This window comes from Tauraco erythrolophus, chromosome Z, assembly GCF_009769465.1.
Source record: "Tauraco erythrolophus isolate bTauEry1 chromosome Z, bTauEry1.pri, whole genome shotgun sequence".
NCBI classification, from domain to species: Eukaryota; Metazoa; Chordata; class Aves; order Musophagiformes; family Musophagidae; genus Tauraco; species Tauraco erythrolophus.
Window position 1 is genome coordinate 10,488,116 of NC_141496.1, and position 16,861 is coordinate 10,504,976.

General features: G+C 49.4%; 1 protein-coding gene across 1 annotated transcript in view; it reads right to left on the reverse strand.

The window, feature by feature from the left end:
• Positions 1–992: 992 nt before the first annotated feature.
• The window catches only part of NOL6 (nucleolar protein 6), a 29,250-nt gene continuing 13,381 nt past the window's right edge, over positions 993–16,861 (reverse strand). The window contains exons 22-26 of the mRNA XM_086629223.1: positions 15,788–15,912; positions 15,544–15,633; positions 12,789–12,986; positions 2,609–2,710; positions 993–1,350 (exon numbers count right to left, since the gene is read on the reverse strand). Of these exons, the coding sequence (XP_086485349.1) occupies positions 1,201–1,350; positions 2,609–2,710; positions 12,789–12,986; positions 15,544–15,633; positions 15,788–15,912 (665 nt within the window). The 3' untranslated portion in view covers positions 993–1,200. The remainder of the gene's footprint in view (positions 1,351–2,608; positions 2,711–12,788; positions 12,987–15,543; positions 15,634–15,787; positions 15,913–16,861) is intronic.

The window sequence follows — 16,861 nt, forward strand, 5'->3', positions numbered from 1 at the left end:
CCATCCAAAATGCTCCTTACCAAGCAACAACTGTCTACAGTTATCAAACTGCCTGAACATCCACTTGCTGTTCCAGGTTTGATCTATTTTTGATTTCTGCAACACCTGCTGTCACCAAGCCTGTTTCATTTACTGTGTATGTGATTCATCCACGCCTTACTGCTGGAACATGCGTGCTGCCTCCATCAGAAGAGGGGATTAGACTAGTGCACTTGCTCCTTATTTCTCTCTTTCCCCATCAGGAGTCGCCATGATCATTTCAGATGAGAGAAGTATTAGAGGATAGCTGAGGTTGAAAGGCACATCTAGATAATATCTAGCCCAAGCCCTTGCTCAGAACAGGGTCACCTACAGTAGGCTGTCCAGGATCATATCCAGTTGGGTTTTGTGTATCTCCAAGAATGGAGACTCCATCACCTCCCTGGGCAAACTGTGCCATTGCTCTATCACTGTCATGAAAAAAATGTTTGAAGTAAAATTTCTTGCATTTCAGTTTATGACTTTCCCCATCATCGCGCACCACTGAGAAGTGCCTCCTCTACTCCCTCATCAGGTATTTATACACATTAATAAGATCCCCCTGAGTCTTCTCTTCTCCAAGCTGAACAATCCCAGCTCTCGCAGCCTCTCCTCATAACAGAGGCTTCAACTCCTTTATTATCTTTGTTGCCCTTCACTGGACCTGCTCTGGGGTGTCCATGTCTCTTTTCTACTGGGAAGCCCTGCACAGGACACAGTATGCCAGACGTCTCTCTCTCTGGGGCTGAGTAGAGGGGAATAACCTGGACACTTTCGAATGGCTCAGGATTTCTTTGGTTTTGCTCACCACTAGAATACCAGCAGCTGCAATGAACTCTCTGTTGAACTAGGAAACTGTCAGGGCCTGAAACTTCTGGCTGGGGCATGGATTGGGAAGACATTCTCACATAACACGTCTTTGTTTCCTATGATGAACAGGAACACTTTGAAAAAGTTTATCCTATCTTTATATTTTCTTTAAAATAAGAAGGCATTTGTATTCTTAAAAGCAATAACAGGTCCCATCGCTTTTCTGAACAAGGCATATGAAGATAAATATGAGACATATAGTTCTGAGATTTAAAAAGCTGAAAGCCTTTCATCGGACAGATTTATAAAAGGAACAGTCCCAGAGTGAACAAACTCTGCTTCAGGATAGGTCCTTCTGACACCTCAGTGGCCTCAGACAGTCCATTTCTCTGTACGAGCTTCCACGCTTTTGACCAGGCCTTCTCCCAAAACCTCAAAATCCTCCAGAATTGCCTCCACGTTGGGAACACAGACCAGCTCGCTGTTCAGAGTTGTCACCATCCTTCCTTTCATGCTGGAGACCTGCAAGACACACACAAATATTGCGCAAATGGAGCACCTGCTCAGAGCTGCTTTGCAACCTCCGCAAGCCCCAAATAAGAGAAGTAAATTGCTCTCCTGCCTTGTCACATCCAACCCCTGCTACAACACTACACCCAATTTTTTAAGCTTCACTTCTCAACAACATCAATGCTCATTACTAGAGCGAACAAAGTGCAAGAGTAGCACTTTCAGCCCCTTTTAGAGTTTACCATGGAGCCATAGTCCAAAGACCACAAGAGAGGGAGAGAAGTTACCATCAGAGACATGGTGGGAATTGGAAAAGAATGCGCAGGTATATGGCACACCCTGTGTAAGCAGAGCAGACGTGGTATGCAAAAGGGACCACACCACGACCCTGAGCAAAAGCTGCCTGGGCTCTCCTCTGCTCTTTGCTGGGTGTCAAGACTTGGAGTGGGAAACGATCCTTGGCTCCACCAGAGAAAAAACAAACAAACAAAACACCCCTCATGTTTAATCAGGCCACACTCAGCTCAGATGCAAGCATCTCCTCCTCTCATTTCACCACTGTGAATAACTGGGTTTCACAACTGCAGCTAGGCTGAATGGCCAATGCCCTCTGGCCATGAAGAGAGGGAGATAAATCACCCAGAGACTGACTGCAGAAGAGCCTGGGCTGCCAACTCTGAGCTATGAGTCACTGGTTTCTTTGCGTCTTTCCTTCATAGAAAGCAGTGTGAATCATTCCAGCATGCCTCACACCTAGCTTAACCACGCTCTAGAGTTTGCCACCTCACACAGCGTAGCTGGAAAATAACTCTGTACATCAAAAGGACTCAGGCTCCATGAACCTAGACTTGCAACCCCAGCTTCTTGAGGGTCGAGTATTTCTGGGGAAGGCGCCCAAAGCCACCAGAATGGAACAGCCTGCTGCACGCACCAGATGTCTGTGCAAACGAGGCATCACCCACCTCCCAGGAGGGGATCAAAGAAGAGCATCTGGGACAGAGAGGTCTGTTCTGACCCACAATTATGGTGCTGGGACTTGTCCAGGGACCCATATTCAATTCTCAGCTCTACTGATGACTGGGGACACTCTGGCCACAGCCCTGTCTTGGTTTCACCCCTTCTCAGAAGAGACAGAAGTATGAGCTCCATTTCTGAAAGGGCTTTGGGGCTGATGAGAGTCAGATAAAGCAGTTACAACGCAGAAAAAAAGCCCTACAAGCTTTCAGGGCCTAAAGGTAACATGAAGCTTAAAGCAGAGTCAAAAACTCACCTTAAAAGGCTGAGGCTGAAAGCTCAAAGGTTTCCACAAAACTGCAATCACTTCCCCACCATGCTTGTCGTAGAAGAACAAGGCAAGATCGCTGAAGGCATCCTGGGTAGAAAACAAACAGAGGTTGTGCCAGACATCTCAGAGCCAGAGCCCACCCCTGATTCAGTCTCCTTACACAGGGACACACAGTAGCTCCACACCAGCCAGGACCAAAACTGCAACTCTTCCAGTGGATTCCCAACAAGGAAAGCAACTGACAGCCCATGGACGTGTCCTGGGTGCCTCCTGCTGCCTTTTCTCCCCCAGCCTTGATGGATACAGTCATTGCCTCCAAGTTTTGCATGCAGACCTAATTGGTGACTACCTATGTCCCAGCGAGAAGCAACATGATCCACCATCTGCCACAGGCCTGCAAGATCACCCAGAAATCAGCATCCAGCTTTCAGACACTGGACCCCTTAGGTGACCACTCACTAAGAGTGTTCCTCACCATCACGGTCCCCAGTGGATCTGGCACTACCAAGCTGTCCTATCCCAACATCCGAGAGCCATGTCCAAGATCCCACAGTGCATCAGATGGCAAAAGGCAGGCTCTGCCCAGCAGGCAATCCTGCTTTAATATATTTCACTACATGGCAGCAAAGATAAACCCCAGCCAAGGGTCTTTCACTGGAGGGCAGCATCTTGAGCTCTGCAACCTCTGTGTCCAAGGTATCAAAGCTCCTTCTCCCCCCTGGACAAACCCCACACGTGCTATCAGCACACAGCGTCCCGAAAGGAAACGTAACAGCAGAAATTTCAAGTAACCCCAAGTCCTGTGAGGTGCAAAGAAATGGAACGCTCAATGGAGGCACTGCAGGGCAGGCACTGCCCTCCTTGCCGCTGTCTTTCAGCGGCTGTGTCACTGTGTAGCTCCTTCGGTGGTGCTGGGCAGCACAGCTCCAAAAGAGGTATTGCATAAAGAGATGACTGCAGTCCACAATCCAGTTTCCCCTAAGCCCACGCAAACTGGACTCCCAGAGCTGCACAGAGGCGGGCAGTGAGCACTGCAGCAGAAGTAAACAATGCTGTGTGCAAGCAACTTTTTGAACCCAAAAGTCTGGCCCTACAGCTCAGCACCCAACAGGCTGGTATCTGGAGATATGCGCAGTTGACCAAGACAGCCAAGAAGCTGTTCCCTGACACTTTTTCATCTTGGTGGAGATTAACATCAGGCAGTGGCACGCGTTTACTAGACCAAGCAAACAGCCCCCAGCATCAGTACAGGACAAGCTTCTGCACATGGCCTCACCAGCTTTGGAGCAACCTACTGCAAGAAATACAGACGCTATCCTCCCTCTTCAGCCTTCTCCTCCAACCCCTTAATTTCACCAGCTGAAACTCTGCCATGCTCTTATAAAGACAGGTCTCTGCTGGCGTCATTGTATCACAAGGTTTTCATGAGGATGTGCATGAAAAAAATCAAGATCAAAGGCAAAGCTTGGAAGGGGTCTTGTATGGACACACCAGGATTGCAGAAGCAGGAGAAAATGGTGGATTGGGTTGGTATTACCAGTAATCCCAAAGGGTGGGGTTGCATTTTAAAAGTAAAGACCTGATAAGCAGGGAGGAGTGGTGGTGTCTGCAACCTTCAGAGCCAGATTTATGAGTTTGGACTTGAAGTATCACAAACTGGGGCAACACAATTAGGCCATCAAGACAGGAAGATCCTGAGACCTGCCAGCTCATCTCACTTCATGAGATCTTCACAGAGGCAAGGCTGGTCAAGGCATTATTATCTCTCCAAACTGGCTAGGAAAACCACCGTCTAAAAATACATTGAGAAAGAGGCAACCCGCCTGACACTTCATAGCTGAGAGCGACGGGCTATGCTCGGAGACCAGCCAACAAGGAAGATTCCTCCTTTTGCTGGATGGCAAACAGCAGAAGGGAGGCAAAGCTCAAAGGGCAAAAGAGGTCAGGGCACGCTGACCGCTGCCAACGTGCAGCTTTTCGGTGGAGCCATGCATGTGAGAACCTGACAAAGCCCTGCTACTCTACAGGACAAGGTCTGGAGCACCATGTGATGCTTCCTACAGGAGAGGTATTTTTAGACAGGCATGTCTTCCTGGACAGGAGCCAGGAGCATCAGCAGAAAGGAGCCCTCCCAGGCCCAGTTTAATTCCCAATAAAACCACTATCGGCTTGACCCCAGCACCTTTCACGCAGACGGCAGGGAGCGGAACACAGAGGTTAGAAGGATGACATCCAGTTCAAAATCCCAGCAAAGGGCAAGAAGCTTCTCCACTTAACGCTACTCCCAGCCTTGTCCACATGACAGTGCTTCAGGCCAGCTCCACTGAGCTGCGGAGATGCACCTTCAACCCTTGGGAAACTGCAGCATTAAAAGCATCTGGCGTGTTAGTCACCATGCTTCTGTTTGTACAGAGGCTTGGAGAGCAAAAGCAAACAAGAGTTCACCTCCCTTTCCACATCCCTAGCTCCATGCCGTGCCACAGGGCTTGCCTGAGCCTGCAAACACCTTCCTCAAGGGAAAGTTTAAGAGAAAAGGAGGAAAAGGCAGGGAGCACATTTGAACTCCTGTTCCCGTCTCAAGCTGCTGTATCTTTGGTTGCAATCCAGCTTTAAAGGCCCAGGGAAAGCTCTACCTGCTCAGGAGCCATCTCCCCGCCATCAGTAAAGCCTACGTCTGGTTTCCATCTTGCAGAGACACAGGGGACCTGCAAGCTTGGGGCTTGATTTTGGAGGAGCCTCATTGTGCAGGGAAGGGGTACATGGCGCCTGGAAGTAGATTAGGTCAAGCTCTATACAGAGTGATCTGGGTTGTAAGAACGAAAGGATGGAGAGTAAAACAATAATGTGGTGAGTAAAACAATACCCGGATCTAAAATGGGATTACTGGATCAGGCAGCTCGGGCTGAAGGGTGGATTTTGCAATGAGGTTAAGCGCTCATTGCTAGTTGAGCAACCACATTGTTGTTGCTCTTTATGGGTGGGTTTTTTTCACCTAACCGTTTATCCACCCATTTTTTCACTGCTCCTATTCGGAGACTGGGCTCATTGCATCAAAGCTGCTGGAAAAAAAGGAGCCTTCTAGAGAAGCTTCTGCACCCGAAATTCATCTAGCAGCTCTTCCTGGTGCAATGGCAGTTCAAGTGGCAAACGCATCAATCAACATTTGCTCAGTCAGTGCTCAGAACATTTTAAGCACTCTCGGCAAGGGATCTACCAGTATAAAACCCTGTTAAAGCCTCTTACTTCCAACAAACCACTACATTTGCAGTTAACACTTTAAAGTCCTTGTCATCCTCCTGCAACCTGCCCTGATGCTCACAGGTTACACGACACAGACAGAGCCTTCCCCCACACCCAGAGCAAGGGGCACTCTCGAGAAAGCCAGGCTGGGATTACTCGTGTGTCAGAGGGGTTTTAAAAGAGAAAAGAAACCTGGGTGTTTGGTTCAGGATTCATTTAGTAAAAGGTATTTCAAACTATCCAAACTTTTCCACCTCTGAGTGCCCCATCAGAGCCACATGCACATCCTCGTTCCAGGGGTTTGGGGCAGTGGCGAAGAAGTATGGCAAGGAAAAATGCCACCCATGTTCTCCTGGCTGCATTAGCAAACATGCCTTGTCCACCAATTCACCAAACCACCTGCGATGAAAGCCCTCAGTCACTTCCTACGGGATGAATTCAAGGCAAACCTCTAGGAAGGCATTACCAACACAGTAGAAATGCAGCCACAGGTACCCTCTGAGCTCGCCCAAGGAACACAAGGGCCTGACGCCTCGATACGCACACGCATGCCTGTGTGCATACACACACACGTGTGCATCCCCCCCAACTCTGGGCACTACACTAAGGGTCACATAGCTGCTCTGAAGCTGTAAGAGCAAGAATTTCCTGCCACCTCTGTCCCTCTGAGGGCATAGATCCAGGAGGGTTTCCTCTGTGCTACAAGAGCCCACAGAGCTTTTTCAGTTCATCCCTGCCTGTCTGGAATTTTCCATAGGAAGAGTCAGGCCTGTCAGTCAAAACAGGAAGGGAGCAGTCTGACCTGAAAAGATTTCATCAGTTCCAGCTACCTCCCGTAACCACAGCTTATATATTGTATGCGACAAAGAACTTTTTAATATCATTAATTCCTTCCTAAAGCGCAGTAGCAAGATATACATTCCTATACCGTGGGAGGAAGAAAGGAAAGGGCTGTAAGTCTTCCAGATAGGTCTTGTCTGCAGGTGCAAGAAATGCAAAACATTGTTTTGGAGGGAGGGAAGTTTACAGTATAGCAGGAAACATTTTCCTGCTTATCCGTACAGGAAAGATCTCCCATGTACAAGGTGAGCAGCTTTTCTGCTGCAAGCTCCCTGATAGCCAGCCAGAGAAAGCTAAATCTCCATGAAAGAGAGCAGTTTGCATCCAGTGACCAACTGAAACTAGAGAACCAGTAAGAAATGAGCAACCTGATCTAGTTGGAGATATCCTTGTTCCTTGCAGGGGGGTTGGACTAGATGACCTTTGAAGGTCCCTTCCAGCCCTAACGATTCTATGATTCTATGATTCTATGAAATGTTAGGTCTTTTAACAGCCATTATTGACGTGCAGGTGGACGTGGCACATGCAGCTTCATCCAGTTTTCCCCACCACAAGAGAACAGCTCTGGACTCTGTGGAGGTGACCAGAGCCTTTGGGCTTTGTGAGCTCCTGAATGCATGCAGATGGGCATTCTGGATGCAGGCAGAAAGACAGTCCCTTGAGCTCAAGGACAGCCAAGCCACCCTGGAATAAGAGTGGTGCTGACTGAGCCTTCCCATGCCACGTCCCCAACAAATTGCTGGGGATTCTACAGCTCGACAGCCACCACGACACAGACCAGCACTCATGACCAAGATCCCATGGGAGCCTCACTAAAAAAAAAACAACAACCAACCAACTTAATTTGGCCTTGCTGGAGAATCCTTGCTGGGACTGGACCCAGGGTTTGTCCGCTGAGGTGCTTGACACCGTAGGTGCTGTTGAGACTGGTGATGGGCTAAAGCTACAGAGAAGCCCTCTCTGCAGGACATCTGATATCTGCTTTCCCTCAAAAGCATCTGTCTGCAAAGTCTTCTCATGCAGACAGCCTTCCAGAACAGGCCTTTTCTATCAGACCTGTCCTGCAACTGAAGAATCATAGAATCATAGAATGGTTAGGGCTGGAAGGGACCTTCAAAGGTCATCTAGTCCAACCCCCCTGCAACAAACAGGGATATCTCCAACTAGATCAGGTTGCTCAGGGCCTCATCCAACCTGGCCTTGAACGTCTCAAGGGATGGAGCATCCACCACCTCTCTGGGCAACCTGTTCCAGTGTTCCACAACTCTCATGGTAAAAAATTTTTTCTTAATATCCAACCTGAATCTACCTCCCTCTATTTTAAAACCATTACCCCTTGTCCTATCACAACTGGCCCTCCTGAACGGCCTCTACCCGTCTTTCTTGTAGGCCCCCTTGAGGTACTGGAAGACCGCTATAAGGTCACCCCGGAGCCTCCTCTTCTCCAGGCTGAACAGCCCCAACTCTTTCAGCCTGTCCTCATAGGAAAGGTGCTCCAGCCCTCTTATCATCTTCGTGGCCCTCCTCTGGACCCTCTCCAACTGGTCCATGTCCTTCTTATGTTGGGGACTCCAGAACTGGACGCAATACTCCAAGTGAGGTCTCACGAGGGCAGAGTAGAGGGGGAGAATCACCTCCCTCGACCTGCTGGCCACGCTCCTCTTGATGCAGCCCAGGATGCGGTTGGCCTTCTGGGCCGCAAGAGCACATTGCCGGCTCATATTGAGCTTCTCGTCCACCAGCACTCCCAAGTCCTTCTCCTCAGGGCTGCTCTCGATCCATTCACCGCCCAGTCTGTATTTGTGCCTGGGATTGCCACAGAATTTGCTGTCTGAATCCCAAGACCAGTCTTTCATCTCTACCCAGAGCCTCCCAGGCTCCACAGCAACTCAATGAGACCAGCTCCTGCAGCACATCTCCTTGGAGCAGCAAAAATTAAAGCAGTCAGGACTCAGCACCTCCCCTCCTTTCATTTTCTCCTCTGATTAGACTCCTTGGGGAAGGCGCACGGCAATCTTTCAGCTCCGGAGCACTCCTGCCTTGCTAATCCCTTTGATTTGAGAAGAACAAGTACCTCTCAGGAGCAAACAGGTTGGACAGGAGAAAAGTTGGTCTCCTGGTTACCAGGCCAAGGTCACTGGGGAAGACGCTACTCCCTGCCCCTCTAACCTCAATCAATACACCTGGGCATTTAAATCTCTTTTTCACATGGCAAGCTCAGAGAAGGGCAGATGTTTGTCTTTTTTGTCCTTTTGTTCTGCAGAGAACAATATCTTGCAGCGTCACCGCATGGCAGATCTCCCTTCATCGCCATAAACCCACCACGGCTGCACCGCCAGCCTCAGCTACAATCCTGTTGCTCAATTCTGCGGTTTGTGCTATTAAGGGATAGCAAATTGCTCTGAGTCAAAGCCAGCCAGTTCTGCATCCAAGTGACTTCTCATCCAAAATCTCATAAGGATTCACTGCTGTCACCACACTCCTTTCCAGCACCAACTTCTTGCTGTGTTTGGATCACCCCTGGGGCTCCCAGCCTTCAGGACGAGGATGACTTGAATACTGTTTTGAGGAGCAAAAGACAGGGAAGGAGAAATGCAAAGGTGCTGAAAGGCTACCAACCAAAGCCAGGTCAAAGCACAAAGGTGATGCAGAGGTCTTGCCTTCAAGCACCAACAGTGGCACACAGAGACACGAAGCTGGATGATATCTGATGGGTTTTGACCTACAGCATGCATCACCTGCTTGCTGGTAACCCTTCAGTGAAAAGTCAGCTTTTGAAGCCCTCCAACACAGGTGGACATGGCTGAGTTACTGCAGAGCACGTGCAGCATGACCTCTCTAATTTTCCAGAAGAAACACCTGTTTGCCCAGAAAGAGATATTCATCAGCCCCTTCAGGTCTGCCTGCTACTGATCTGGAAGCTACAAGAGCCAAGTGAACTGGTACTGCAAGATACCTCCAGTAAAACAGCTGCAAGGGAACACAGCCATACCTATCTCAGAGCCTTCAAGAGGAGGAAAAGCCCCCCAGCCAGGGCCACCACAGCACATTTCACACTCTCTACCCCATAGTTTGCTCTTGGAGAAACTTGTGACCAGTTTCTGCTTTTTTCCTCACAAGCACCCTTAGGCCAAAGAATGTGATACACTAAGGGAACACAACACTGCTTCCAAGGAGGCAACGTGACCTTTGCTTATATCCGTGTTTCTTCATTGGGATGTCAGTATTTTAGATTTAGGACCAGCTGCAATCTGTAACCCAGCCCAACTGTGTTTTGTGCCTATTATTACCTATATTAGAGAAAACAGGAAGTAAAAATTCAGTTTAGATGTCATAATTGACTGGATCAATTAAGTCACAATTGCTTAAAGGATGATGAAAGCTGCTTTCTAGCGAAGTCTCTTCTGCACGCCTTACTTCTGGAGCCATTTGCTGGCGCTGAGCTGACCAAAAACACAAAAAAGTCCTATAAACTGCAACACATCCCAGTGAGTTTCCTGATCGAGTGCCTCCATACACAGCATGACTTGCTGCAAGCCTGTTATCAGCCTCCCCAAGGAGTCTGCTCTCCCCATCAGCTCATCCAACAGTTTTCAGCTCCTCTTCGAGCACGAAGTCAGTCTCCTGACAGGTCTCTGTGAGGAGTTGCTTAGCCCCGACCCCTCCAGAGACACAGAGGCTCTGGCCCCATGCATGCAGGCACATCCAGCACCTTGGCAGCTGCTGAAAGGCTCCATTCAGCTCTAACCCAGGCTTCCAGCATGGCGTGGAGAGGGATTTCAGGCTTAAGAAACTCCATTTCCTACTCAGATCTATGCCTGTTGGTTGAGGTTTCATGGTTGCACATCAAATCCTCATCATACAGGGAACAGATGAGAGGGGCCAGTCTTGATATTCCTCCTCAGACCCAGATGACAGGAAAGAGTGAAACAGTGAATGGTTCCTGATCGCTGTTTTCTGCTCCCTTTTAAAACTCTGGTGCAGGGTGCTTCCTCCCCTCCTTCTCCCATTACCTGGACCCCAAGAAACTCCCTGCAATGTGTCCTGTGGGACCTCCAACTTAAAAACCACCTTCCTTCTCGAAGGAAAATATAGCTGAGCACCTTCTCTCCCCTCTCTTCTCCTCCATGACTTTCCAGATAAATAAGCAGCTCTACTTACAGGGAAATTATGGGATGATTCTGAGCTCTTCCTCAATTTAAAAACGCCTTGCATGCATTCCTGTCTCTCACTTCCCCCCAACCTGCTGTGGGTGACAGAAGGACCCAGCTCACATCTTGCTAGACTGGGCAGCTATACTGAAACCACAGCAGATTCGCACAGATTGGGCAGAGATCAATGCGAAATACAGTTGGCAGGTGGCACAGGAGGTAACAGGCCTATGCCTAGGGTTGAGGAACCCTTCCAAGTTTTCTTTGGCCACCTCCTAAGCTACCTGAGTTACGGTGAAAGGTGAGCTTGAACCTAAAGGGCCCAGCATCTTCCAGCCTGAACTGGAGTTTTAATTCAGGCACCTCTGCAATTCCTTCAATGGACCTGGAGGTAAGATATGGCCCTTTCTGCTGTTCCTTCTTGCAGCTGCCATCACTGCCGAGCCTGGCAGAAGCAGCAGAGAAATGCTCAGTGGCTGTGCAGCGTTAGCCGACTCAGGGACCAGCAAATGATAAACCCTGCAGAGCCCAGAGAAGGCTCACTCACAGCTCAAGAGGAGAAGAGACGCTACCCAAGAACTACATTTCTTCTGCAGGCACACCTCCTTCCCCAGCGCAAGCTTGGAGAGAAGCTGATACCAAATCTTTAGGCAAGAGAAGCACACAGGAAAGTGGACAAAACCCTTCTGGCATGTTGATCAGGAGAAGGGCAAGAGGAAAGCCCTCTGACCTGCTGTGCTGCCCAAGAGGGCTGGGAGGGGTGGCTAAGAGCTGCCAGAGCACCAGCTAAAGCTGAACCCCAGCCTTGCCTTCCAGCAAGCTGCCACTAGCACAGCTCAGCCACCGCAGGGACCTGATGAGCCAACATACACTCAACACAACAAGGGAAGTACCAGTCAGATACTCAGAAACAAATTTTCACAATGCTGGTCAAACTTTGGGACAAGGAGGTGGGAAATCTCCATCCGTGGACACAGCCTGCATTCAACAGGACTGGGCTCCACGCAGCCTGCTCTAACATCAGAGCTGGCTCTTCCCTGAGCAGAGAATGTGGCCAGAGACCACTGCAGCACCTTTACCGGCAAAGCCAGCCTACGATTCCTACGGCAGTTCTGACACTGCTCACAGCACTTCTGTGGGCGCGGGATAACAGCACTTGAAAGTTGAGCCAGTTTCTGAAAAAAGGGCATCACAGCCTCACCTCTCAGCACACTAACATTACTAAGCTACTGCATGTGAAGCTGAGAAGAGCCTAAGAGGCAGAGGCTGCATATCTGCAAAGTACTGGCTGTCCAGATCCAGTGTGGGTCATTGCTGACACCCAGCATCTTGCATATCTCTCCAGCTTGCTGAGACTTTGGCATGGCTACACGATGGAAAAGCCCTGGGTTGATAACTTCAGATACTGATGTTCTCCATATACCCACATTATCAACTTCCTCTGCCATCATGCATGCAACCAGCCCCAGAGAAACCATCCTGTAACCAATATTCAGCCTCCACGGCTCATGCAACCATTGGCCTAAGAGCAGGAGCCCTATTAGTACCATGCCACAGATTCCTGTACAGAAAATAAGGATAATAGCTGCTGTTCACCATGCACCCCATTTGGTGCAAGAAGCCAAGAAAAGTCAATCAGCTGACTAAAGACAAATGGCTTATTTTTGCACGGAAATACAATATTCTTCAGCAAAAGCTCCAGGTGCTTTGCATCTGAGGTCATCCTCACATCAGCAGCACTCCCGTTTCCATGGAACAGGTGGTGCATTCACCAGCTCTTCTGCTGAAGAAGTGATTTCAGATGCACAGAGTGACCATCCCATGCAAAATACATAAACCAACTAGATCCTGTGCCGGCAGGCAACCTGAATGCCAGAAGGCAGCTCCCCCTTAGGCAGATAGCCCCCTGTGCCTCCCCAAAGGGCCGTTCTTACTCTCAGCTCCTGGAGGTAGCACTGTACGGGGTCGTAATCCACCACAGGAAAGAGGACATTCACGGCACTGCTGTTCTTCACCACGCCCCGGGAAAACGACTTTAGTGGCCGGTCCACGCTCTCCAGCTGCCGAGGAATCTGGTTTGGATTCAGATGGATTAGGACATCGTAGAAGTCCAAAGGAGGGCGGAAGACCATCTGCAGGGAGAAAAGATCAGTGCTACTCAGTGTAGGACACAGGTGAGCAAGAGAGATGAGAAAGGTTTCCCAAGTCTTTGCTGGCTTTTTATTCCCTTCTCTTTAGAAAGCAGTAAACCAAAGCCAAAGTTTTTGTGAGATTAGTGTCAGAAGTTTGCCAAAACATTCACTGGAAATACACGGCAGTGGTGGAGCCACAGGGAGCTCCAGTCCATACTGGCCACCCCATTCCCTCTGGCCTGAGATACATCCCTGTTCCAGCACGGGCTCTGTTCATCTCAGAGGGATGTGACCCTCACACCCTACACCCCATGCAAGTGCTGTAACAAGGACTCTGTCGAGAGCAAGGTGGTTCCTCCACGGCCATCTGCTGGTGGATAGGCTAAATGTTCTCCCAACCACCAATGTGCACCAGGAAGGACACATCTGAATGACACAGCCCAACTGTACAGCAAGCTCAACACTTAGGGAAGGGAGCTGCTCCCTACCCACATTAGATATCTAACCAGAAAGACTAGACTCTCTACCCTATTGGTTTCCGAGGTTGGCAGAAAAATATAACCACTGTCCCCCCGGGACTCAGGACTCAAGGATGGTGCCTGGAGAAAAACTTTCCACAGGGCCAAGGTGGTCCTCTCCAGCCCTGATCAGAGACCCCGGGAAGCCCAGCTGAGGGCAGTCAAGGGACAGACAGACAGTGAGCTGAGACAGGTAACCTTGCCGCATGTGGCAGAGTCCCAGAACAAAGAGGGGAGTCAAGGAGCTAACAGGAGCCGAACAGCACCGAGGGCACAAGAGGAGCTGTGTAATAATAGGACAGTCCCTTCTGTCCAACAGAAGCTGCCACAGAGGACAGCAGCTTCTTCCATCAAGCAGAGAGAGGGTGAGAGCAAGCCCTGTTAATGGAGGGGAGCAATCCGAGACACAAATATTTGGACAGGCAGGATCTGGTACTGTAAACGCAGCCGTATTAAAATGGAAAAAACTTAAAACTATTGTGTATATTTTTGTGGAATAAATGATGCAGAGACATGAACAGAGGCATGGGACACCACCCAACTTGGTGCTGGCAGAAAACCCACTGCTTGGAGCTGGTTTATGGCCAGGCTGGGGAGAACACGTATGAAGATTGGTGACGAGCACTGAGTCCCAGCTCTGGTCCACACGGACCTTGCTTTCCCACCCAGCTGACCAAGTCCATGGCTTATCGTAGCTCCTCAGAGAGCAATGAAACAGAGCTCATAAATCCATGAATGCACCTGCATGAGAGGGCATGTCTCCAAGCAACACAAATGCACGGTCAAAAAAGACTTAGAGCACCCTCTGAGATACACAGGAAGAGAAGACAACTACAAGTTGCACTGGAGAGGCTTTTCTTTTCCCTCCTCACCGCCCCAAGCTTTGCTTACAAATAAATTAGCAGTCCTAGAAACAGTGTCCCATGTCCCATTTTTATCCCTAAGAAACACTGCAGGCCTGGGAGGACATTGGTATGGACCAGAGTGACACCCTGGGATAGGAAATGATCCCACTGCAATGATTAAGAGGGGAAAGGTAAGGAGGACCAAGGAGGGGTTGGGAGGATGCTACAGACAGGTGAGGACTCGTTTCAGGAGCTAATGACCTCCAGCTCATGCTGCACTTCTTGAATTTCAGCCTTGAGTCCACACTGGGCACATCTCACACGTACAGCATCTCACTCCGTCACAGCCCTGTAATGCACTGCTACCCCCCAAGTACACCTCATCTCTGTAACACTCCTACCACAAAATGAGGCAGAACTGAAAGCAATGTCAGTAAATCCTTTTTATGCTGCCTTCACCAGAAAAAAATCCACTGTATGTGTTTTTTTTTTCCTAATGTGAATCTACCATATCTAACCACTTTTTGTCTTTGAGTCCTCTCAGCTTCAATTGCCTAGGTCACCACATCAACAAGCTCCCCTCCAAAACACACAACCCTCCCTTCAAAGGGCAAATAAACGTGTCTACATCTCCCAGTTCCATTTCAGTAACAGATGTTTTAACTTTAAAAATAAAGTCACTGAGAAAATGAAGAGGGTTAAACTACATATGGCCTTGCTCCTCCACTCCAACCAAAATAACATCTTCCTAAAGTGCCTATTAGTGTCCTTCCAAAACCTCTGCCACCCTGGGCTTGGTTAGATGCGAGCATACAAGCCAGATTTGCATTGCACAGCTACACCAAGACAGGGTCTTCCAGAGGAGACATTCACTCCAGCCATGGACACAAGACCAATTTGGTGCAGGAACATCATGAGGTTGCTCACACCCCAAGAAAACCAGAGAGCACAAAATACATTTGTCCCAGCCAGCGACATTTCACCCCGAGTTGCTATGCAGAGCTGGGTCCCCAGAAGTGAGGTAGTACAACAGAGCACCAGCCTCCATGCTCCCATCCTCTCTGCCCCTTATCTCAGGGCAACCACACATGGCCACAGCCCGAATCCTACTAACACATCCCAGTGATCATCACTGAAGACCAGTATGCTTTGCCAGAACATGAAAACCCTTGTGCTGGCAGCCCAGGGGATTACCTTCACATCCTGGCTGTTGAGTGGGTCCATGAGCTGTTTCTCCAGGGCACGGAGAGATTCTGTGGCCAGCACAAGAAGGCGCTGCAGAATCTGGGGAGGGAAGAAAGCTAGAGGGTGAAACTCGGCAGTCCTGGATGCGGCAGGGACCTTGCTCATCTACAGGGCAGCTCGCTCCAGCACTTGGACCAGGGAACTGCCCCAAGCCAGCAGCCACCATGGAGCAAGAACAGAGGGCCCAGCTTACCTGGGCTGAGGGTCGCTCTTGGGTCCACATGGAGCTCCAACGGTCTTTGGGAGTGGCAATGAACATGACAGGGAGGCGAGAGCGAGCAGCCACAAACTTGCTCTTGATCTCTGCGCAGTCAGCATCTGGAGAAGGCAGGCAGACAGGTGAGGTGCTCTGCCCCGTCTACAGCTATTCGATACCATGTGACATCATGCTCAGAGTATATATTGGGAGAGCTAGCAGCAGGAGGGGCATTTACTTTGAAGGTCCAGATATGGCTGAGTTCTGCATGGTGAGCAGTGGTAGCACTCATTTTGTGATGTTCTTGTACTAGTATTATTGTAGTCATTATCCCTTCTCATTTTTCTTGTACTGTCCTATTAAATTGTCCTTATCACAACCCACCAGTCTTGCCCTTTTCTCACGATTTTCTCGTCCCCGCCCCACCAAGGGGGAGGAGTGAGCAAGCTGTGGCATGGTAGTCCAGCTGCTGTCTGGGCTAACCATGAAAAGGAAGTTTTGGAGACAGGAGGCAGGGCTAGATGGACCTTTGCTCTAAACCCATCCAAGTGGGCACAGACATGGCCAGCACTGGGACTGACACGGCCTGGGAACTGACGTTATAAGCTAACAACAGAGTTTGTACCCGAAGAGTTTTCTATTTTTTTCTTCGAGTTTTCTATTTTTTTCTTCCCCCACCTCCAAGTGGGGAAAAAAATACCTCTTTCTCCAAAACCAATTCCCGTCTAGTTCATTAAAAAAAGCCGGAGTGCAGAAAAATACCAGTTTCCATATCCAATTCTCTTCCAAGCAACTTCAATTTTTATATAAATCAGCTTTAAAAGCTGAGTGTAACTATTTCCCCCACCCCTTGACCATGCCAAGCCAAGACAGCAGGTCTGCTTGGATGCACCAACATGCTCCTTTGGAAACCAGAGACCTTTACCAGGAAATTCTCAAGGCTCAGGAGGTAACAAAACCTAGAGGACTGCAGAGCCCTTTTCCCTCGCAGGCTTTGAAACTGGGGAGTAGCAGATCATCCCCATGATCTGAGTGGCTCAGTGGAGCTCTCAAAGCAGACAGGTGGCAGGA